We start from the raw sequence: 22,272 nt of genomic DNA on the forward strand, positions 1-22,272 counted from the left end.
ATGCACATCGTTGTGTAAATAGGGAGTAGATGTTTGGCTGCTAATGCGTATAAAAGCATATTAAGACCAGAGAGACTCTTTTATTTCTGTGATACGCTGCTATTAGTTTGGACTTTGGAGAAAGCAGTCTATGACAGCAGTGAGTTAGGTAATGTTTGAATTGAAAAAAAGTTAATAAAACCGAGAGAGCAAATAAACGGTACTTTTCTTCTTGCTTGAAACGATGGAACTTCAACTTTCAGGATGTAAAAGCCTCAGCTATCACACACATAAGAAATTGCAGGTAGTGCAAGACAAAATTATTTTTTGATGGTGGGTAATATTCTGGGCGGCTCGGTGGCGCACTGGGTAGCACGTCCGCCTCACAGTTAGGAGGGTGCGGGTTCGATTCCACCTCCGGCCCTCGCTGTGTCGAGTTTGCATGTTCTCCCCGGGCCCGCGTGGGTTTTCTCCGGGCACTCCGGTTTCCTCCCACATTCCAAAAACATGCTTGGTAGGCCGATTGAAGACTCCAAATTGTCCCTAGGTGTGAGTGTGAGTGCGAATGGTTGTCTGTCTCTGTGTGCCCTGCGATTGGCTGGCAAGCAGTTCAGGGTGTCCCCCGCCTACTGCCCGATGACGGCTGGGATAGGCTCCAGCACGCCCGCGACCCCCGTGGGGACTAAGCGGTTCAGAAAATGGATGGATGGATGGATGGATGGATGGGTAATATTCTGCAGATAATAACAAATTACCACATGCAAAATAAACATACGCACATAGGGAGGGAAGTGGTTGAAACATGGCGGTTGATGATGGATGGTATTCAATTGACTAAAGTTATAAAGGTTGTGTTGCAAAGTCAGGTTGATAGAAAAGTCTATTAATTTTTCCCTGTCAAGAAGGAAGAATGTTAGAACAAATTAATAAAATATGAGCACAGGAAGTGTTGAGAAGCTCCCAATGTTCCTGAATGCCCTTCTGTGGTTTTACTTCTTGTCAATAAGAACATTATTTGTGATGTGGTTGATAATACACTCAACCTTTGTAGTTCAAACTGATCCAGTCATAATGGGCACATGACATTAAACATTGACCTCAGGTTTGGCGAGACAGGTGCATTCAAATACAATTGGACATTTCAAACTCAAACAGAAAAAGAGTCTCTCAATGGAGTAAGCGTTAATAAAATGATGAGGGCTATCTATCAATCTGGAAAAGCTGACATATAACAAGAAGAATGATGAATCACTTTGCTAGTTTACATAATTACAATGGGTGGTCCATCATTATATATTAATTTAAAACAAATCACTATGCGTCCATCCTTCATTTGGGATATGTCAAAAGGTTAAATATTCAATCAGATTTTATAATTCCCAAGGGCTTAAAAAATGAACATGAAATCTGTATGTGGTGTAAGATTTTTGTAAAGTCCTGGAAGTAAAGAGAAATATCAGTAGTGTGTAAAATGTTTGATTTTCTTCCAGTTCAAATGGTCTTAAGTGTTTAAAAAATTTATTTTTAATGTTATCAAAAGAATTCTAAATGGTAGTCTTGGAGTACTTTTATGATCTCATACCAGTAAAATTAATTTGAAGTTGTTTAGCTTTCAGCCATTTTTTCCCACTGCTTTTTAATGTTGTTTTAAGCTTTCGCCACGGTATCGTTCCCCTTTTTTGGTCTTGTTTTAAAAAGATGTAAAATAACTGACTTGTTTTGTCAACAGCTATTTGGTGCAACCAAAGTTCGTAATACACAAGTATTTTGTAAATACACTGGCGCTAACAACATTTTCAGTTAAAAACTTGGAAGCTGTTTTTCAAATTCAAACAGTTTTTTTTCCAGTCTTGAGGATAGACTGAATATTCCCCCTGAACTTGCTGAACGTGAACATGCTCACTTTACAGGCTCCTCGAGTTGAATTTTAAATTACTGGAACAATCAAGCATCTGTTGCCCTATTGTCCATCCAGTCTTTAACCAAGATGCAATTTATCCCACAAATGACAGCGTTTTTGTTTATTTGATTAAACCAAAGGCTGAGCAAGCCTTGGACAAAGCTTGTCTGCCACTGGTTGTCAATCAGAAAACACACTTGGCTTTACGAATAACATCCGAGCCAGATTGCATTTTTCATGCTTGAATAATAAATATAACTGGAAATACATTTACTCAAATTTCTATTGACAAAACAGTCCAATGTGTCTCCCCAGAGGAAGACATTTACTTGATGGCAGTTCCCCAGAGCAGATCAGCAATAAAAAGGAGCAGGTGAGGTTCTTTGCACATCTAAATGCTAATGTCTCCTGCTCCTGAAACAAATGCAGACACTAATCTACTGTGTTGCCGAACTCAGTGACAACAATGATGACAGCGTGCCTCAGAGAAAAGCTTTATCACAGGTTGATACCAGGTTATTATTTGGGGTAAAACGTCGGAAGTGAAATTGTCAATGATGCGTTTTGCTGGTTGAGTGAGGTGCAGCAATTGACCAATTAATCGACAACTAATCGAGTATCAGAAATTGACGATTAATCGCAAAGCAGTAACAGATTCTTAATTGATTTATATTTGGGTGTTTTCATTACTGTGTGCGTCACGCTGCTATACGATAGGCAATTGTATTATGCGTAGTATTCCATAAAAATGATGAAACGTGAAATCACCGTGACCATATTCGGGGCCTCGTCTCTTGTCAGCGTCATCAGAAATAAAAAATGTTCAGCCTTCGGGCCTCTCTACCTCAAATTCCTGGGCTGTATTCCGGGCCTAGAACGTCTCTGACATAATATGTTTAACAATTTCCATTTTCTTTCATTTCAGCACTTGCCTTTCTTCCAGTGTGGCCTAATTTAGTCAGCATGAAACTGATTTGACGCCTTCATTTACATGAAAATGCTGCGAAATCAAAGAAAAAACGTGTGCACACCACATTATTTAGGAATGTTACCGCACAAGGGAATTGAAGGAAATCTAACTTTTGCATTAGTTATATAGAATACTGCATATTACTTAATGAGCCGGTTCTCATGATCAGTTAGTTCATAGAATAAACAACAAAAAATATGAACTGTTATTAACATTCAAATCCACATCTCAATGGTTTTGAACATTTTTGTTTTATTTTTCTGCAGAATTCTCAGGCCACAAGAACAACACCAGACCTCCAGAAAGGTTGATGTTTTCAAGTTTAAAGTATTCATAAATATTTGCAATTTGTTTCTAATGACACCTTATTTATCACATGGGAAAAATAAAAATAAAAACACAATGCACTCTTATACAGGTCCTTCCCATAATGGGTGAAAATATAATTGGTTGTTTAAATTTAATTGCTTGTTCCTTCAAGAAACATATAACTTTTAACATTCATTTTATTGTCTAGAAAGATTTTCAATGAAGACATTTTACGCAAAAATACATTCCAGCTCACACACGCGGGGGACTTTCTTCCCTTTCTGACACCAGCACAGAGGAAGTGGAAGTAAAACTAAAACGCTCAGGAGTGGCAGCCACTCTGATGCTTTTTTCTTTTAAGTATTCAGAACTATCACAACAACAAATTTATACTGTAACAATTAAAATGTTTTCTTCACTCTGCATTTCTATTGATTCATTTAAGTTGCTCGAGGAATGTAACTATCTTTGCAAGCGCCAAAAGAATTGTGGAGACTGACTTCTTTCATGCTCATGGCTTTCAAAGCACTGTTGGAGAAGGAGACGAGATGTTTCAAATCGTCAAGTGAAAAATCAAGGTCAGATATTGATTGGATTTCAACAGTCAGTTGAAGAATACAGTTCTTCAAACGCACATATCCAGATTCTAGAGTAGCTTCTTCCAATAGACTGCTAGTGGCATTTTCTGAATTTTGACCTTGATTCTTACATGTACCTGTTTGCAATATATGATTTGCCATATTGCAAAGTTGAGCATCTTAAATTGTAAAATAGGTACAGTATAACTATCCAGTTATAGTGATACAGAAACTTAAGGTTGTTCTTATGTTTAAGATTTTGAAGTTGTGATTCCCCCTTAATTTATAACCTCCCTCCCGATTCCTAAATAAGTTTGGGGTATTTTCTGGTAGTCGTTTTGCTTTTGCCCTATACATGATAATTGCTGTTTGATAAGATACTGTCAGTGAATTTCAGTAGTTTGGATTGTATGAAAAGTGGATTTGTGTGTTCCAAGTAGTTGACTTTATGAATAGTCCTTATTGCTCTTTTCTGCATAATGATAAGTGGCCGTAAAGTCCCCAATGATCATCATCACACACACATCTGGGTGTCGTGAAATTTGTCCTCTGCATTTAACCCATCTTTTTGATTTTGATCCATCCCCTGGGGGAGAGGGGAGCAGTGAGCAGCAGCGGTGCCGCGCTCGGGAATCATTTGGTGATCTAACCTCCCAATTCCAACCCTTAATGCTGATTGCCAAGCAGGGAGGCAATGGGTCCCATTTTTATAGTCTGTGGTATGACCCGGCTGGGGTTTGAACCCACAACCTTCCAGTCTCAGGGCGGACACTCTACTACTAGGCCAATGAGCTGTAGTGAAGTTTTATAAGTATTCCCCCAAACCTCAGCACAGTAATGCAAATAGGGCAAGACAAGAGTGAAAGATAATCCAGTAATTCTTTTGCTTTGTATATGACTGCCATGCTTCTTGAAATTTTAGACTTTACGTTTTTGATGTGCGGCTTCCAACTCAGCCTATCATCTATTAAAACCCCAAGAAATTTGTTTTCCTGCACTCTTTCAATTTCAGTCCCATCTATTTCTATTCGTATCTTTATGTTCGCTTTGCCAAATACCATAAACTTGGTCTTACTTACATTTAATGATAATATGTTCCAGTCGAACCACATTTTTATTTTTTTCATTTCCTCATTCAACACTGATTCCACATGTTGGATGTTATCACCTGAACAAAAGATATTTGTGTCATCTGCAAAATTGACGAGTTTTAGTTCTTTAGAGACTTTGCACATGTCATTTATATACAAAATAAATAATTTATGGCCTAAAACTGACCCTTGTGGAACACCACAAGCTATGTGCAAATATCCAGAGCAGTGATTACCCAACTTTACATACTGTTGCCGTTCTCGCAGATAATCCAGTTTATCCAGTCTAATACAATTATTTGTGTGGGTTGGCCATCTCTCGGCAGCAAAAAGAGTAATAAACATAAAATAACATGGCAGATATAGATATTGCAAAGTAATCCACAACCTTGCTCAATTACTTTTTAAGAGCTGTGCGAAAAAGGCTGAGTTGAGTGGTTCAGGATTTCTACAATGAATTTCATTTTGAAAGAAATTAATGAATTGTAATAATGCCTTTTGTCTAGTACGGCCATTATGAAGGGGCATATCAATTCAGACACTTCTCCCTGTGCTTAAGTGGCTTTTTTTCCTTGATACTACAGCTTGCAAATGAATCTGCCTTTTCTGAAGTTTTACAGAGCAAAGCTTTCAAGAATATACGGTAGCCTATTGCGTACAGCGCATCATCCCATATAATAAATACATAAATGACCTTTGTTGGTACCAATCATGCTGCAATGTCCAATTAATTTGATTTGCTATCTCAAACGTAAGTTTATTGATTTCTTGTCACAAATAGTCCCATTTGTTCAGCAGAGTTTTTCCTCCCTGCCTGGAATCCAATTTGGAATCCTCTCACTGCAGTCTGAATAAAATCCCTGCAGCCTGCGAGGAAGGTGTTTGTCCTTGAGTGCAGGTGCAATATAGCAAACTATCGACTAAGCAGAGGAGTGAGACATCCTCAAAGGGATGATTTAGAGGAAGTGGGGCACACTATTAGCAGAAAAGGTGGGTAGATGTGTGAAGGGTCCCAATTGGATTGAGGTGGAGAATACAATCTGGGAACCCATCTTTACTTTCTATTGGCATACAGCTCCTGCCTCCATGGACATCACTTTCTCCTCAAACACTCCTCCAGTTCTCCACTCATTCCACCAACGCACCCCAATTTTAACCCAAACCCAATGGACCCACTACTTGTAATATAGGCCACAGTTGAGATTTCTTGAACCAGCATAATAGCTGCGGGCTAAATGTGTAGCAGTCGTTCCATCACTTTGTACAGTATGTGTAGAAGGCTTACATGTGTCGCAATCAGATAACAATGAAGAGTTTTTATTCGTCAACATACAATAAAGAATTTGTCATCCATAGTCTGTAATAGAATTTACTCGACTTATACTAAGATGTCTAACTCTAGTCTGTGCACAGGTTGTGTATTGTCGTTTTGGTGTCATCTAAAAAATATTTTTTTAAGCACTCCTTCATAATGGGAGCTGGGGTCACACATGGATGCACGGTCGTGGGAGGGAGAGAAGCAAGCGTGACTTCTTTTTACCGATGTACATTTTGTTCTAGCTACGGTCATCCATACAGAAGCTGTGTTTTGTTGTAAATAAACGTGATCTTATCGATGAAGGTTTCACATGATCTTTGGAAGACTTTACAATGCGTTGTTTTCATAAAATTGATGAATTTAGATTAATTGCCAACCGTAGAAGTGGCAACAGGGGTGGCAAAGTGATTTGTAGTTATACAAATGTTCACGAGGGAAATAAAAAAGTAACCCTGAAGATCCGCAAGGACAGTTCCATCATTATAACTATTATTATTATTATTATTATTATTATTATTATTATTAGTAGTAGTAGTAGTAGTAGTAGTAGTAGTAGTAGTAGTATTAGAGACTCAAACAGTGGTTTAAAAAATCCAGCTTCCACAGATTCTACATCTTTATCCTGATCCTCACCAAATTTTAATGGGCTCTTCCTTGGCCCACATGCCACGCCTGTTCAAGTTTTCCATTTTGCATATCTATGCATTAATATTAACTGTAATGAGTCAGCCTGTGCATACTTGTTGCCAGTATTGTATCAATTCAACCAAATATTGCATAAAAGCTTTTTCAATTAGAATGAATGAAAACCGCAATATCTGCAACCAATACTGTCTCTGACTCAATGTTTTCACACGCAGCGGGGTGTTAACAGGGTCTAAAAATGGAGATGAGGACTAACAGTGTGGACGTCACATCTCATGATGCAAGACTGACTCTGCCTCCCACGAGTCCCACCCAAAGAACAATGAAGATCAGGCAACAAGCCAGCAAGTGCCTGCCACCCTCTTGTTACCATGGGTGCTGTGAACATGGACTTTTGTTTATAAAACCACATATAAAGAAAAACACAACTCACTATACATAGTTCTATCTATCTATCTATCTATCTATCTATCTATCTATCTATCTATCTATCTATCTCTATCTCTCTCTCTCTCTCTCTCTCTCTCTCTCTCTCTCTCTCTCTCTATCTATCTATCTATCTATCTATCTATCTATCTATCTGTGAGAGGAAAGCCATGAAATCTCTTATTCAATTAGAGAAGTGCGTGGGAGTGGGATGGATGAAAGATAGTCTAATGTAGAGACGTGAATGAGCTCATTAAGGAAAGGAACTCACGCACTAATCGTTTGATTAGGATGTTACAGGAAAAGGATCATCAATGGGAAAATCAATGTGATCCGCACGGGTGTGAGAAAATAATGCGTACCTGACAAAGAGATGGAACAACATGAAGTGCAGAGTTGGATGTGAGCAGTCAAAACATCTTTTTGTAGAGTTCATTTGCTGTTTCAATTGCACCGAGGCGATCCGCCCTATTGCTAGCGCGGATGCAGAACAATTATCCACTGGCTTAGCAGATCAGCATCCCCCGATCCCCAGGATGCCCTGGAGGAGAAAACGCTGATGCCCCAATCTGCCAAGCGCTCCTCGACGCTCGATAACCTCTCTACTGCCATTACCATTCAAAGTCAGTCTTACCTGGACAATGTTAATGTGCCGGACAATTCAGTTCCTTCCGAGAGCCGGTACTGGCAGGCCGAACATCCCTCCGCTTCTCTCAGCGACAGAAAGCGTACTGAGTCTGACTGTAGCGGCACCCCGGAACCAGCATAGTAACATATGAACACACTGCGGCTGTCTGGATGGCTGGCAAATGAAATTACGCTCGACCCTCCTGCCCCCAAAAAAGACACAAAAAAAAAAAAAAAAACACACACGCATACACACACGCCCCCACACACATATAAGATTGGGCTCCCCTGCTTTAAATGAAATGCTTCAGCAGTTTTGTTTTTAAAAACACTTTTTTTTTCTAGAGGCCTAACACTTTAAAAGGTTCAACACGGCTTTCTGTTAGAACAAAACAAACCAATTCAGTATAATAGTCTCACCTCAAGTGTTCCCCAAGCTCAGCATGGCTCAGCTTTCAAATTGCATTTTAAATATTAAATAGCAATTTGTCTCAAGAAAATTTCAATTTAAAGACAAACATTAAAAACAGCACTACGATGGTATAACTTGAGATTTGAGGTTAATAACTTCAGTTTGAATCGACGCCCTTATATTCCCTGTTGTATTAATTTAACCTCACCTCAAAATAACTTATATAACTGAGAACAAGATTTAAAGCTTGAACTTTTCATTCAAACACCAATACTGCTATCTACTGGACTCAGTTAAGCATTACAATCAAGTAAAGCTTGAGGCGACTGCGCTTAAAATAAATAAATAAATAAATAAATAAATAAATAAATAAATAAATAAATAAATAAATAAATAAATAATCTTGTAGTGGTGATTGCGGGATACGATCAGAAACGCTTCTGCCGGCAAATTTTCAAAGGCATACAGGAACTTAAATACTAATGTGTTGCATGGCTATAAATGATAACGCCTACGTTGTCCGTTGCATGATATTTTTCTATATGTGCCCTGCCAATGATTTTTTTTTCTCTCCGTTTGAATGGGTGGTGGAAACAAATGCTTATTCTAGCCAACCACGACGACCAAAACTTGTTTGTAGCTACTTGCACACATCACTGTAAAACATTTAAACCTAATAATTAACCCAAACAGCAAGTGCATAAGATTGCGGTTTAGCATCTCAGCAAACTTAACATTTGGTGAAGCATGGGCTCCTGACAGTCACTTATCTCATCCTCCAACTAGAATTAGAAGAATTACAAACACGAGAATCACTTGCTATGACTACGACGTTACTTAATGATACTTTAATGCATTGGTGCCCAACCACCGGGTCGCGGACCGGTACCGGTCATTTGGTACCGGGCTGCACACAAAAGTAAAAAATTATATATATATATATATATATATATATATAAGGCGGCTCGGTGGCGCACTGGGTAGCACGTCCGCCTCACAGCTAGGAGGGTGCGGGTTCGATTCCACCTCCGGCCCTCCCTTTGTGGAGTTTGCATGTTCTCCCCGGGCCCGCGTGGGTTTTCTCCGGGCACTCCGGTTTCCTCCCACATTCCAAAAACATGCTTGGTAGGCCGATTGAAGACTCCAAATTGTCCCTACGTGTGAGTGTGAGTGCGATTGGTTGTCTGTCTCTGTGTGCCCTGCGATTGGCTGGCAACCAGTTCAGGGTGTCCCCCGCCTACTGCCCGATGACGGCTGGGATAGGCTCCAGCACGCCCGCGACCCCCGTGGGGACTAAGCGGTTCAGAAAATGGATGGATGGATATATATATATATATATATATATATATATATATATATATATATATATATATATATATATATATATATATACCGTATTTGCCGGTGTATAAGTCGACTCGGTGTATAAGTCGACCCCCTAAAATTCGACGGAAATTTACGATTTTATGATATATCCTTTGTATAAGTCGAGCTCAATTGTTGCATTATATTAAACTTCAAAATTCAATATGCGAAATTTATTGACGAAATGTGTTCAAATTTCGGGAGGCCGTGCGCATGCGACTGTTTATAAGCACCGCGGAGGAGATCACGGAGCCTCATTCGACTTCCAGCGGCCGGCGAGCTCGCGCACGCCGCCCGGCACCACCGGGAGGCCGGAAATAGCTCCAAGCCGAGCGGATCGGCACTTTATAAGCACCGCGGAGGAGATCGCGGAGCCTCATTCGACTTCCAGCGGCCAGCGCACTCGCGCACGCCGCCCGGCACCACCGGGAGGCCGTGCACACGCGCCAAGTGGCCGGAAATAGCTCCCGCCGAGCGGACCGGCTCTTTATAAGCACCGCGGAGGAGATCGCAGAGCCTCATTCGACTTCCAGCAGCCGGCGAGCTCGCGCACGCCGCCCGGCACATCCGGGAGGCCATGCGCACGCGCCAAGTTGCCGGGAATACCTCCCGCGGAGCGGATCGGCTGTTTATAAGCACCGCGGAGGAAATCGCGGAGCCTCATTCGACTTCCAGCAGCCGGCGAGCTCGCGCACGCCGCCCGGCACAGCCGGGAGGCCGTGCACACGCGCCGGGTGGCCGAAAATAGCTCCGGCCGAGCGGATCGGCACTTTATAAGCACCGCGGATGAAATCGCGGAGCCTCATTCGACTTCCAGCGGGCCGCGCACTCGCGCACGCCGCCCGGTTCTAAAGTGTTCGCCTCGGCTGGTTCCCCATGTCGGCCACTACAAGTGAAAATTCGGCCTCTTCCCCTGGAAGTCCGGCCAAGTTTGGCGAATATTTTCTAAGTGCCAACGACTCAACCGCCGTAAAGTGTCCGCCTCGGCTGGTTCCTCCGGTCGGCCAGAACAAGTGAAAATTCGGCTTCTTCCCCTGGAAGTCTGGCCAAGTTTGGCGAATATTTTCTAAGTGCCAACGACATTCATTTAGACATGGCGATTGAATGTTTACGTACCGGTAGTTATTGTCGTTGCTTGACGCGCGATGACTCGCACATTCGCTCAATACCCAGTACTTCCCCCTAGCAGTCATCGTCGCTGCCTGGCTTTCGATGTCCGTTATTGAGGTGAGAATATTTGAAATTGTTGCTGAGGATGCGTGTTAATGCGACGAACGCTTTATAATGATTCAGTTTCTCGCTGTTTGATGAGCCTGACGGACGCACACCCACGCACAATGAGATGCATGAGAAACAGCCTTGGTTACCATCACATTTGAAGCGATGAATACGAAGTTAAATTTTATGACTCGGTGTATAAGTCAAGGTCGATTTTTTTCGGTCGATTTTGGATCGAAAAAGGTCGACCAATACACCGGCAAATACGGTATATATAAATTCATGTCCAGACGCTCGTCCCGGTCACATGACATGTTTCTCCATTCGAGCCCGCAAAGTTAGCAAAAATGAGTAAGAATTTATTTTGAAAAATATAAAAAATGTGAGGATTCTCTCCCAATTACATCCGTCGGTGCACCTGTGCCTCTTGACACAGGTGAATTCAGGTCAAGACGCTCGTCCCGGTCCCGTCCAGAAGCTAGCAAAAGTGAGTAAGGAAAAAGAGATGTTTGGAAAGAGGAAAAGGCCCAATGTGGACACAGAAGAAGAGGCTACGACTTCTAAGAAAAAGAAAGCTGGATTAAAATCAAGGCAGAATATACCAAGATCGCCACAAAATCACTGAAAACCCTGCTTCCCTTTCCAACGGCATTTTCTGCGGTTACAGCGACCAAAACAAAGCTACGGAGCAGATACTGAATGGTGAGTTTTATTTTTATGTGCTTTGTATTTGTTTTTATGCCAGTCGTATCATTTTATTTCATCGTATTTATATATTTATTATAAATGTATTATTTATTTATAAAAAAGATAAAAACAAGTTTTAAAAAAGGGCGGTGCGTGAACATATTGTCTGACATGTAACCAGTCCGTGGCGCAAAAAAATCGGGGACCGCTGCTTAAATGTACATCTGGGTGACTGTCGATCGCTGTCTTGAATTGGACACTAGAGGCCACCGGTAAGCTGCATTTAGAGACATACGGCACCCGTGGACGTGAACAGTTTAGTTGATGTGCTATTAAATCGACTGGACAGGGCGACTGACCGTAATTACATGATGATTACGGCGAGACTGACACTTTTCGTGATGGGAACACCTGAGCCAAGCGGAGAACTTAAACTGCGCGACTGAGAATGCGTTATTTTGTGCGTAAAAGCATCCTGCGTGTTCACATTTCCACATTAACACAATTATTCCATCCGTTATGGAGACCGTGCTTATAATAGCAATAATAAATTAAATAGAAACAGTTGGTGACAGGAAAATGAAACGATTCTGGCATCCTCGTATTTTGTCTCACATTCTTTCTCTTTAATATTTAAAAAATGTGGGTTCGAATTCTAAAGGAAGCAACATGTTATGGAATCAGCATTCTGGGCGTTGTTATAGCTCACAGCTCGTGCAACAAAGCATATATGCTTATAAACACTCATGTATTCTCTAAAATATAGGTTCTTTATTTGTCATGTGCGGTCACGTATAAGAATGCGGGGATGAGGAGCAAAACAGATGAAAGGACCAACACATGTAGCGGGCGCGCGCGGATCCCGTCGCCTCCGCCTCGACCTCCTCCCGACTTTTTTCACGTCACCCCGCCCGTCTGTCTGTCGGATCCTCCCTCAAACCCTCAGGAATCATCCCCGGGAGCCACTCGGGGCTGGGAAAAGGGAAAGTGAGAGAGCCAAAAATACACGCAGATCACCTAGACTACCTGCTCCGCTCAGCAAGGGGAGGAGGACGCACAAGTGCAGGCGCGTCCACGCGTGCCAACCGAGCTAGACAAGAAAAGGACAACAACACATCGAAAACTGGAATGAGAGTTTAGCTTGGACACTCTTTGGAGCGAAGAGCTCATCTTTGCTGCAAGAATCAGCCTAAATGAGTACACACTAAGAAGAGTCATGCATCTCAACAGAGAAGAAGATAACACCGGTGGTGAGTAAAATACATTTCTATAGGCACTCTATATTTCTCATGAGGAATTCTCTTATTCCATTTGATATAGTTTAGAGATCTCGCGTTGGTTAGCAGATGCCCTTGAGTGTGTCACGTTTATGTCAGGCAGTGATGCTGGGGGTCACTGCAACAAGCTGCCAACTGCCATCCCCTATTGCTCGTCTGCCCCCGCCCCCCAAACACACTCACAAAACGTGCATCGCAGTGAGATGGGGATGTTGCAACACACCCGAGGTGTCAAGTCAGTGAAGCGGCCGCTGGAGCACTTGTTGTGCCCGTTGTGGCGTCTACCACAGAGGTGGCCGAGGCACAACATCACAAGGTCATCCACACTCGGCCATATTAATGAGCAGTCTTCATGTTTGTGTGTCTCCCATTTGTGTGCATGGATCTCTTGCTGATGATGATGATATGCGCATGTGTGTGTGAGTGTGTGTGTCTGGTCTATCTTTGTGGTCAGATGGAACAATTACGGTACAGAGTGAGACAAACATTTCCATCTGATTATGTTACGACAGAGTAAATAGATTGCCGTGCATCTGCCTGCGCCAGGTCACGAACACCTGCTGCTCATTGTTGTCTTCTAAGAAAAAGAGGAAGCACAATTGTTTTAAAACGCACACACACGTTCCTAATTATCATCTGTTGGACTTGGGGTAAGGCATATAAGTCTGAGTCAGGGGTCCCATGAGCAGTTAAGGGCATATTTTCAGAATATAGTACTATTATTGTTTCCACTCAGTGCACCCATACCTGCCACCCTTTTGTGCCTACCCATTTACTCACTTGTGCGGTCATACCAACATCACTTTCGCAAGAATCACACAGATGAAAGAAACTCAGGAAATACCAATAATTGCCTTTAATTATTCAGTATGACAAATCATCAGCATGTGCATTTGTGTATGTGAATGATGTATCATTAGCAGATCCATTTGTTGCAACATAAGTACAACCACCACTATTCTCACTAATGAGCCGCTTGCTAATTATGATATTATGAGTCTGGCAAAGGATTGCTACGTTTTTAATATTTATTTGAAGCTGCCAAGGTTTATGGCAGCTAATGTTTTCTACTTACTGCAAAAGATGCTGGTTGGTGGTAACTTTTCCATTATGTAGTAAGCCCTTCAGTGATTCACTAATGATAAAAATTCTGATTAATCAAACAATCCATATAGAGACAGCTAATTGCACTTGAAATATCAGTAAAATGACAGTAGCTGCAACTTCATCAAAAAACGTATTGCGTGTGCATTAGTGAAAATCAAAACTCAATAAGGAAAAGTCATAGTACCACTTTAATATCCGACAGAAACAGATTTTTCCTCAAAAGCATTTTGTTTGTCAAAACAAATCAGAAGAGAGGCTTGTAATCTTTACATATATTTTCATAGCTGATGTTGTTAAACTGTAATTCCACAAATAGTTGTGACAAATATTGAAATCGTTTTCAAAATGCACTTTAGGACATATTCAAAGGTGATGCAGGTCAATGACGAAAACTCGGATCCAATCTTGTTCCGTATCTGAAAATATAGTTAGCATATTTTTAACCAGCATTCGTAGTCTTATCCCATTGCTCAGTGAGTGTAAAGTCTACTTTACTTTCATCTTCCCAGTGAATTAGATTTAAGTCATTGATTAATTAATTTCATTTTATGATTCTCATTATACTTGTAATCAACATGCTCAAGTGGTTTTAAATATGATGTTATTAGGTCTTTCATTAGATCATGTTTCTTGGATGCTTGGTTATGCATTTTAATTGTATTTACTTTAGGGCATTGTAACATCACATCACAATGTTTATGAGGAGGTTTTACAGTATGGGCTCTCTATGTGTGCATGGTTAACTTTTGCTCTTGCTGTGGTTTCAGTCGAAATGATACTTATATGTATTTCTTAGCAAAGGAAAAATGAATTGTAATTTTGATTGAAAATTTATGATCAATAAGATAGAAGATACAAAGTGGATATTTTGCGTTGTAGTACTTGTGCGTTAATAGTATTTATCAATGTTGTCATCTCTGTGTAACTGTCAGAAGTCAAGATTTCTCCATGCAAATTTTTTAATAATTTATCTAGGAACGGTAAATCTTAGTCATATTAGCAGACCCCACCCCTTAAATAAACACTACGTTATAGAGGTACTGTATGGAGCTGGTGGCTTCATGTAAGCGTGTTTCATTTCCATTCTATATGTGAAGGGGTGAAAATCTGCTCTGGAGGGAGTCTTGAAGTCTCCTCACGTTTCAAATAAAAAACACAAGAGTCACTACATGTTACTAGTGTGCATTTTTGAAAAATAGTCATGAAATATAATCACTAAGTTAGCAACACTGAGTACGTATTCCACTCTAAGTTGCTGTTCCCTAATTTTGATCATCATGTTAATTAAAACTCTTATTGGCATTTTCTTAGTATTACATAAAGAAATGGTGAACAGCTTGAGACACACTGCCCCCCTGTAAATAAATAAATAAATGAAGAAATAAAATAAATAAATAAATACATTAATTAATTAATTAATTAATGTGTAAAAATTTCACTATTTCTCCCTTAATTGTTTAAGTCCTTAAAGTCGTAACTGGCAGTTTGACCCCATTTTGTTCAAGCATTTCAGTGCCCTAGTGCACACAGCAAAGTTTGGCATTGACGAAAGAGTTTACCGTAGAAGAATATGCTTGATTGCTTGATACCCACTGTGATCCGTGTCATCAACCCCATCAGACATCTTTATGATGAAGTAGAACAGGAATTGTGTAACAGGACTGCTTGTCGAGCATCACTAAGGTCTGACCTCACAAATACAGTCGGCCTGATCCCAGCTGGGAGTTACATTGAATTGACAAATACACCTTAAGACAGAGATGTCAAACTCATTTTTGTCACGGGCCGCACTGTAGTCATAGTGTCCTTCAGAGGGCCATTGTGACTGTCAACTTCTTGTAGTATAGGCTGCACAACAAACTGATGTATAACTAGTTTTGAAATCACAGACTTGTAAAAACTTTATTTTACAATTTGTAGTTTTTAGTATTGACACATGAAGTTGATGCACAATTTGTCTTTGCGGGCCACATACAATGATGTGGCGGGTCATATCTGGCCCCCGGGCCTTGAGTTTAACACCTATGCCTTAAGAGCTGACATATATCCCAAATCGGAAACTAACTGCCAAATTGGGGGTGGAGTTGCTATTCTACTTTCCTGATCACAACGTATAAGCTTCGCTATGAAACTGGTGGTCCTCTTATTTTGCACCAGCCTTGGAATCTCAAGTTTCAAACAAATTGTGAACGAAGGCCGGGCTATAATTAATCTGATGGAAGCGAGCGGGATCACTATAACCCTGAGCCACAACATTAGTAGGCAAGTTAGATTTATTGGTAAGGGATGTAAGATGCATTACTATCTTGTTCTGCTGTTAGGTGTATACTTTACAGTAAAAGAGCAATATGATAAATCATCACATCAAAATGATGGCCAGAGTAGAAAAGTCACAAAAGATGGAAGCAATATAAACACAACGGGGCTCTGAGGTGTATGAACAGTAGTACCGGTGAGGATTCACCCAAAACAATTCTTTTTCTCTGTTGTCAGTCCCTTTGTAGAAAATAATATGAAGTAGTCATTATGATAATTCTACTCAATTTTTTTTCAGGCATTATTTGTGTGAAAGAACTGCAATTTATTACGACCCCTCCTCTTCCACCATATGAACAAAAGTAAAGGAAGGGAGGGAGCATTTCATTTCTTATTCATATTTGTATTACAATAATAACGGGCATAAAAATAGTTTCAATATACCCCTTGGGCCTAAAGATCCATTAGTCTGCTCTTTGGATAATGAGTATGCATCCACAACACAATCAAACAGGCGAGATCAAAATGATCCACTATGTATGCCGGTTTTCTCGCCTGAGTCTCAAAACTCAAGAAGGGTAAACAAAACAAAACCGCAGAAGAAGGGAAATACTAATATAGCATCCACTTGGAAGGTAGACACATCTGCTCTGAGTGTATCAACTCCAAAGCTGAATAATGATTTGCGTCACATTCCATAGGTGGGCTCATGCATCACTACATTCAGTGTAAAGAGAATTCTATGGAAATGCCTCTACAGCAACACCATGACGCTAAAGACAGAATCTGCATGATTGTCTTCTGTCTTTGTTGTGCCTCCTCTCACTTGACCCCATTCGGCAGTATTTCTAGTTGTACTTTTTGCTTTGCAATTATTGATAAGTAGCCGCTGAGAAAAAAATACAAACAGAGTGCCTGGCATGAGAAGCCTTTGCAATCTAGATGAGGTTGCATCAAGGAAGTAGCCTACTAAGAGTGTGGGATGAAAGTCTTACTGACAAATATAGGGTGCTGGTGGACCAGAAATAGATAACTGGAGACTGAGGCAGAGGGAAGAAGAGAGGCAGAGTGTAGATTTTGAGAGAGGAACGTTACAGATCCTGAAAGTAAGTGCTTTTGAAGAAAAGGCAGAGGAGAAAGAGACACACACTCTGCCTTTTAATTTGTGAACTCATTGAAGCAACACTCGTCTCCAGACGCTGCACATGGTGATGATGAGACAAAGGTAAAGAAAGAATACAACTACAAGTGGGCTGTGCTTTACTTCTACTACAGAATGTTGGAAAATGGGAAAATTCTTTCAAAGTTTAGACGAAGAGCTCCCGGTTATTTGACGGCACTTGCGCACAAAAACTGGCACATCTTGATTTTTGGCCGGGATAAGCCTTGTTTCTCTTGGCAGGTGTGTGTTCTGGTCTTCTTCTCCCGGAAACTCTGTAGCTCTATCAACACTTCCATCTTCATGTAGTCCTCATCTTCAAAATAGTCCTCCTTGATGACACTTAGAATTTGTGAAAGAATAAAAAAAAAAAATAATAATCACATGCAGGCAGGTTGGATGAAGAGCGTTTGTTCTTCTTGGTCAGGAACTGTCAGATGCTCATGTCACACCTATTCTCACGCACCAAATGAAGCAACCGCAGGAGGAAAAGGGAAAAGACATTGTTTAGGTGTGTAATTGCGTGTTTGTGACGCTAGTTGTTTGTGACAGACTTTTTTGATACAGAACATTTACATAATTAAGCACACTTAAAGTACTCACTCGTAGCTGCGTGTAAAGCTACACCTCCAGTGACTCTGAGTTTTCACATTCAAATGATTCAATTATTTATGGTAAAATAACTATTACATCTCATTAAAACTGCTGATAGATCAAACGTCTGGAATAACAAAACATTACTGGTGGTCACTTTGTTTTGGGCAGCTGGTCATAGTAGTAGATATAATAAGCAATCAAGAATCATTGGTCATTAGGAATCTGTCAAACATCTTGAAGTAATTGCATAATTAGAGTGTGCAGCAATTTAGGGAAATTAGTTTTTTTTTTTCCTTGGGGATTTTTGATATAAAGAGCGACGTCAACTAGTTGAGTAATGTCAGCTCTATAGCACAAAAAGGAGTTCAGAACATCCAGAAAGGGTTTCTCCTATTCCATTAATAATTCTATATAATCAACAAGTGTATTTTTTGGTTTCCAGCTCAATTTGTGAGAACTGTGAGGACGGATAATTTGTCCAGCCCTTCAATTGGCCGGTGACAAGTCCAGTGTGTACCTCACCACTTGCCCAAAGGCAGCTGTGATGGACTCCCTCTCATCCTTAACACTCTGTACTAGAGAAGATGGATGGATTGATGGATGTTTTGTCCAAGAGTGGTCTTGTCAAAGAAGGGCTCCCAGAATGAGGCAATTTGTGCCTTGTCTCAGGTGTAGGCTAGAGTGGTTGTATGTAATGTCGCATCAAATGTAAGAGGGCCACTTGGCTTCATCCCACATTATCGAATAGGTTACAAAAAAAAATCAAAGTGGGCAGTAAGTGGCTAGTTGCTGTTTGGCTGGCTTGATGACAAAAGGTAGAGGAAGTCTATATACTCAAGATAGGCTGTTATAAGAATAGATATCAGTAGTCTTGCCAAGAACAGATGGTGAGACAGAGCTACACATAGACACCATCATTCTGCCAATACAGACAAGGCAGACACAAACGACAAACACATTCAAAAGCAGGCCTGGACTTGAAATAGTTGTGATGAGGGATTGCGAGACATTGCGTTGCTATCACTGTCACCCTCTTCATTTGCTCCCACATTTTATTTTATTTTTTTACTGTTATCTCTAGACCTCATTCTACCTCCACCTTTTAGCCATTGCATCTTTCTAGAGTGCTCTGACAATACATCTGAAAGATCACTAAAATGTAGAGGTGCCAAGTACTGCGTCAAGGTGGAATTTTGGGTTTTTAGAATTTTTACTTCTGTTCCTGAAGATGCAAGCAGGAAAGACCAGTCAACCCTTGTACATCACTTGCCTCACCATATCTTGTTAAACCCTGATATCTATATTTGTACTTATAATGGACTTGAATACTTTTGACACCTTAATAATTAATTGTTAATAATTTTACACATAAGTCACCCCTGAGTACAAGTCGCACCACAGGCCAAACTATGAGCAAAATTGGACTTATAGACTGGAAAATACAATACATTTATTCCTGACTAGTAAATTATTCATTACAGGTGGTAGGGAGGCAATTAAATAAGATAATACAAAGAAGCTCTCAGGGACTATTAAATGTCGCACAAACTTCACAGTGAATTCAATTTAGTCTGATGAGTATTATTAGGAGTCCTGGCTTACCTGGCAGGGAGGGGGGGGGGGTGAATGCTGACCTTACATCCTTACAGAGACTATAAATGTGTGCAGCTGCTGTCTCTCACCTTAGTAGGCAAGCGCTCAATATCCTGCATCCTGCTGGCTCAAACAAACCACTATACCTGGATTTCATTCCTTGTGCCGGCCGTCTTAAATCTGCATGTTTGTGCTTAAGTGAAAGAACTCTCATCTGGTGACTTTTGAGCCACTCTAACATTTCTAACAGTTCAGCACAACTTTTAGTTTTTCATTGACCATCGTCTTACACATTCTAAACCAGTGATTCTAACAATTTGTATAAAATTGTAGCAACCCCTAACTATTGAATTTATTAAAACATTTAGCATGGAAATTACATGAATGCAATAACTAAAGTTGCACTGGGAAGCATGTGAACCCTAAATTACTGCATAAATTCTTTATAAAATGTCATTTATTTGATACAATTGGCCAGATAATACACAGTGTGCCTAAAATGATACTGTAAATGACTCCATAGTCATCAGCCAATCTCCTAACAGGCAATACCACATAGAAATGGGCTACAGAGCTCAAAAGAATGAACTACTTTTCTATTGAGACGTTGGAAAGAGAGGACTCAACGGAGAGAAATAAAAGTCCAAAATCGCAAAAATAATTTGATTTTGGAGCTGTTATCTTGTTCATTTGTATTTGGTGTTTAATGACTGAACATGATGACTGATGACTTGGGAAAAGAAACAAGAACTCCATCAAGACATTTTGCAGACCATCTGTCTGCCTGTGAAAGCTAAAGATGAATGATGCAACAGGACCCAAAACGCAGAAGTGGTAAACAGAATAAAACATCCCTTTTGAAATAGGCCTGATGCCAACTCCATCGAGATACTGAGGTATGACTTCAAGAGAGCAATTCACACCGGACATCACAAGAACGTTTTTGAACTAGTTTTGGAAAGAAGAATAGTTAATAGTTGCTTCAGTCTGTTGTGCAGGTCTGGTCTGTAACTGCATTTGGTAGAGTTTATTGTTGCCAAAGGTGGCTCAACCAGCTATAAAATGCAAATACATATAAAATAAAAATAATAAATAATAAATAATAGTAATAAATAAATATGAATAAAATATAAAAATGCAACTTTGCAGCTTTTTTACAGCCTGCACTGACGTTACACATATTGTGTGATGTATCATATGGTATTAGTTCAAGTAACTGGTTAATTCTGATCCCCTGTTTATTATGCTTTGAAATTCAAATTTCCAAACCTCCCAGAAACGTCATTCCCCACCAATTAGGAATCACTGTTCCAAAAGAACAGAAAACCTGATAATGGGCTTTTCAACCAAATAGATAAATCACATCTGTTTTGTGCTACTGCATCAGTCTTCAGAATTCATTTTCTCTTTGCTCCAAGTCCTCTCAATAATAACTTTTGTGTTGCATGCAGGCCAAACCTGCAGGTTTTGTTGTTGGACAAGATGGCTCACTTGAAAGAAACCTTGTGGGAATGATGCCAAGTCCCCTCACATTTTGGTTGCTACATATGTGTTATTCTCTCTGGCCATCTAGAGGACAAATACTGTAAATTTAATTAGTTTCCTCTTTCTTCTCAATGCGCATTTATTTTAGTGGTAGCGCATTTCTCTTTGGGACTTTGTTTTGCTTGCTAAAAGGGGAATGCAATTGCTGGGGCGTATAAGTAAAGGGATATGTTGTGGCACTATTGTAAAATGTCCTGATGCCTATTAGCGGGTAAACAAGAACAGTCAGGTGAAATGTTTTGTAATTCCTTGCATTTGAAAAGATATATAATTTAAATTAGTTACAGTTTGGGAACTGATTTTTATAGTGTATGGCTTCCTTTCATTCATCTGTATTGCACTCACTTCTGCAGTATAGCTCCTATTGCCTGCACTTTTTGTCCAGGATAGTAGGATAGTACAAATCTGAAGAAGCAGAAATAAATAAAAATATGGTTATCAAACAAAAAGTGTCATTTTTCAAAGCTCGGAATGCTAAAGAACTCACAACAATATCAAGAAATTATATCAGCCATAATAACAAGTCTGCCTCAACTAGCACAGTATCACTGATGATTGCTATTACTGTGTGTGGTTATCGGCCATCAGTGACTTCTCTCTGGGGAAATGAAATGGAGAAATATGAGGGCACCTGTTTGTTTACAGGTTAGCCTAATGGAGAGTCCCATCACACAAATGAGGATGCTTGCTCATGCACGCATCTTTGCTGGCAATGAGGGGACGACACCATCTGCATCCTTCTATATAACAATGCCAGGAACAATTGTGACTTATGTGCATCTCTCAGTCAGTTTCCTTCCCTCTGATTTTAATAGATTGTTTAATTTTTCATAATTGAGCAAGACCACCACAGCTTTTAAAATGCAGAAATGATGGTGATGAAAAGAAGCCAAGAATAGTGAGGGCGGGAAGAGAGGGGGAGGAGATGGAGTGCAACAGTGGTATGATTTAGGAGACAGGCAAAACCAAGGTGATCCAAAGAGTAAGAAACGATGGATTGAGAAAATTGGATTTATGGCTGGGCAAGAGTGCTCAAATAGCTCCGTGGCCTTGCAATGCTGAGACCAAACCAAGCTGTTTTGTTGGCCTTGGCCATCTCCAATGTCTCCTTTATGTGCGTGTGTGTGTGTGCGTGTGTGTGTGTGTGTGTGTGTGCGTGCGCGTGTGTGCGCGCGTGTGTGTGTGTGTGTGTGTGCGCGTGTGTGCGTGCACG

The 22,272-nt window shown here is 40.4% G+C and overlaps 2 protein-coding genes across 6 annotated transcripts in view; one reads left to right on the plus strand and one right to left on the minus strand.

Annotated features, from left to right (window-relative positions):
* apba2b (amyloid beta (A4) precursor protein-binding, family A, member 2b) overlaps positions 1-8,018 on the minus strand; it is a 35,551-nt gene extending 27,533 nt beyond the window's left edge. For all 3 annotated transcript variants that reach the window (XM_049717907.1, XM_049717908.1, XM_049717905.1), the window contains exon 1: positions 7,851-8,018. The gene's annotated coding sequence lies outside the window, so the exon portion shown is untranslated. The remainder of the gene's footprint in view (positions 1-7,850) is intronic.
* Positions 8,019-12,418: 4,400 nt separating this feature from the next.
* syt7b (synaptotagmin VIIb) overlaps positions 12,419-22,272 on the plus strand; it is a 77,447-nt gene continuing 67,593 nt past the window's right edge. For 2 of the 3 annotated variants that reach the window (XR_007480669.2, XM_049717914.2), the window contains exon 1: positions 12,419-12,775. Coding sequence is in view for 2 of the 3 variants with exons in the window: in XM_049717914.2 (XP_049573871.1) it covers positions 12,742-12,775 (34 nt within the window). In the remaining variant the exon portion in view is untranslated. The remainder of the gene's footprint in view (positions 12,776-22,272) is intronic. The other variant, XM_049717915.2, reaches the window with a different exon arrangement.

Source organism: Syngnathus scovelli, chromosome 4 (assembly GCF_024217435.2).
Source record: "Syngnathus scovelli strain Florida chromosome 4, RoL_Ssco_1.2, whole genome shotgun sequence".
NCBI classification, from domain to species: Eukaryota; Metazoa; Chordata; class Actinopteri; order Syngnathiformes; family Syngnathidae; genus Syngnathus; species Syngnathus scovelli.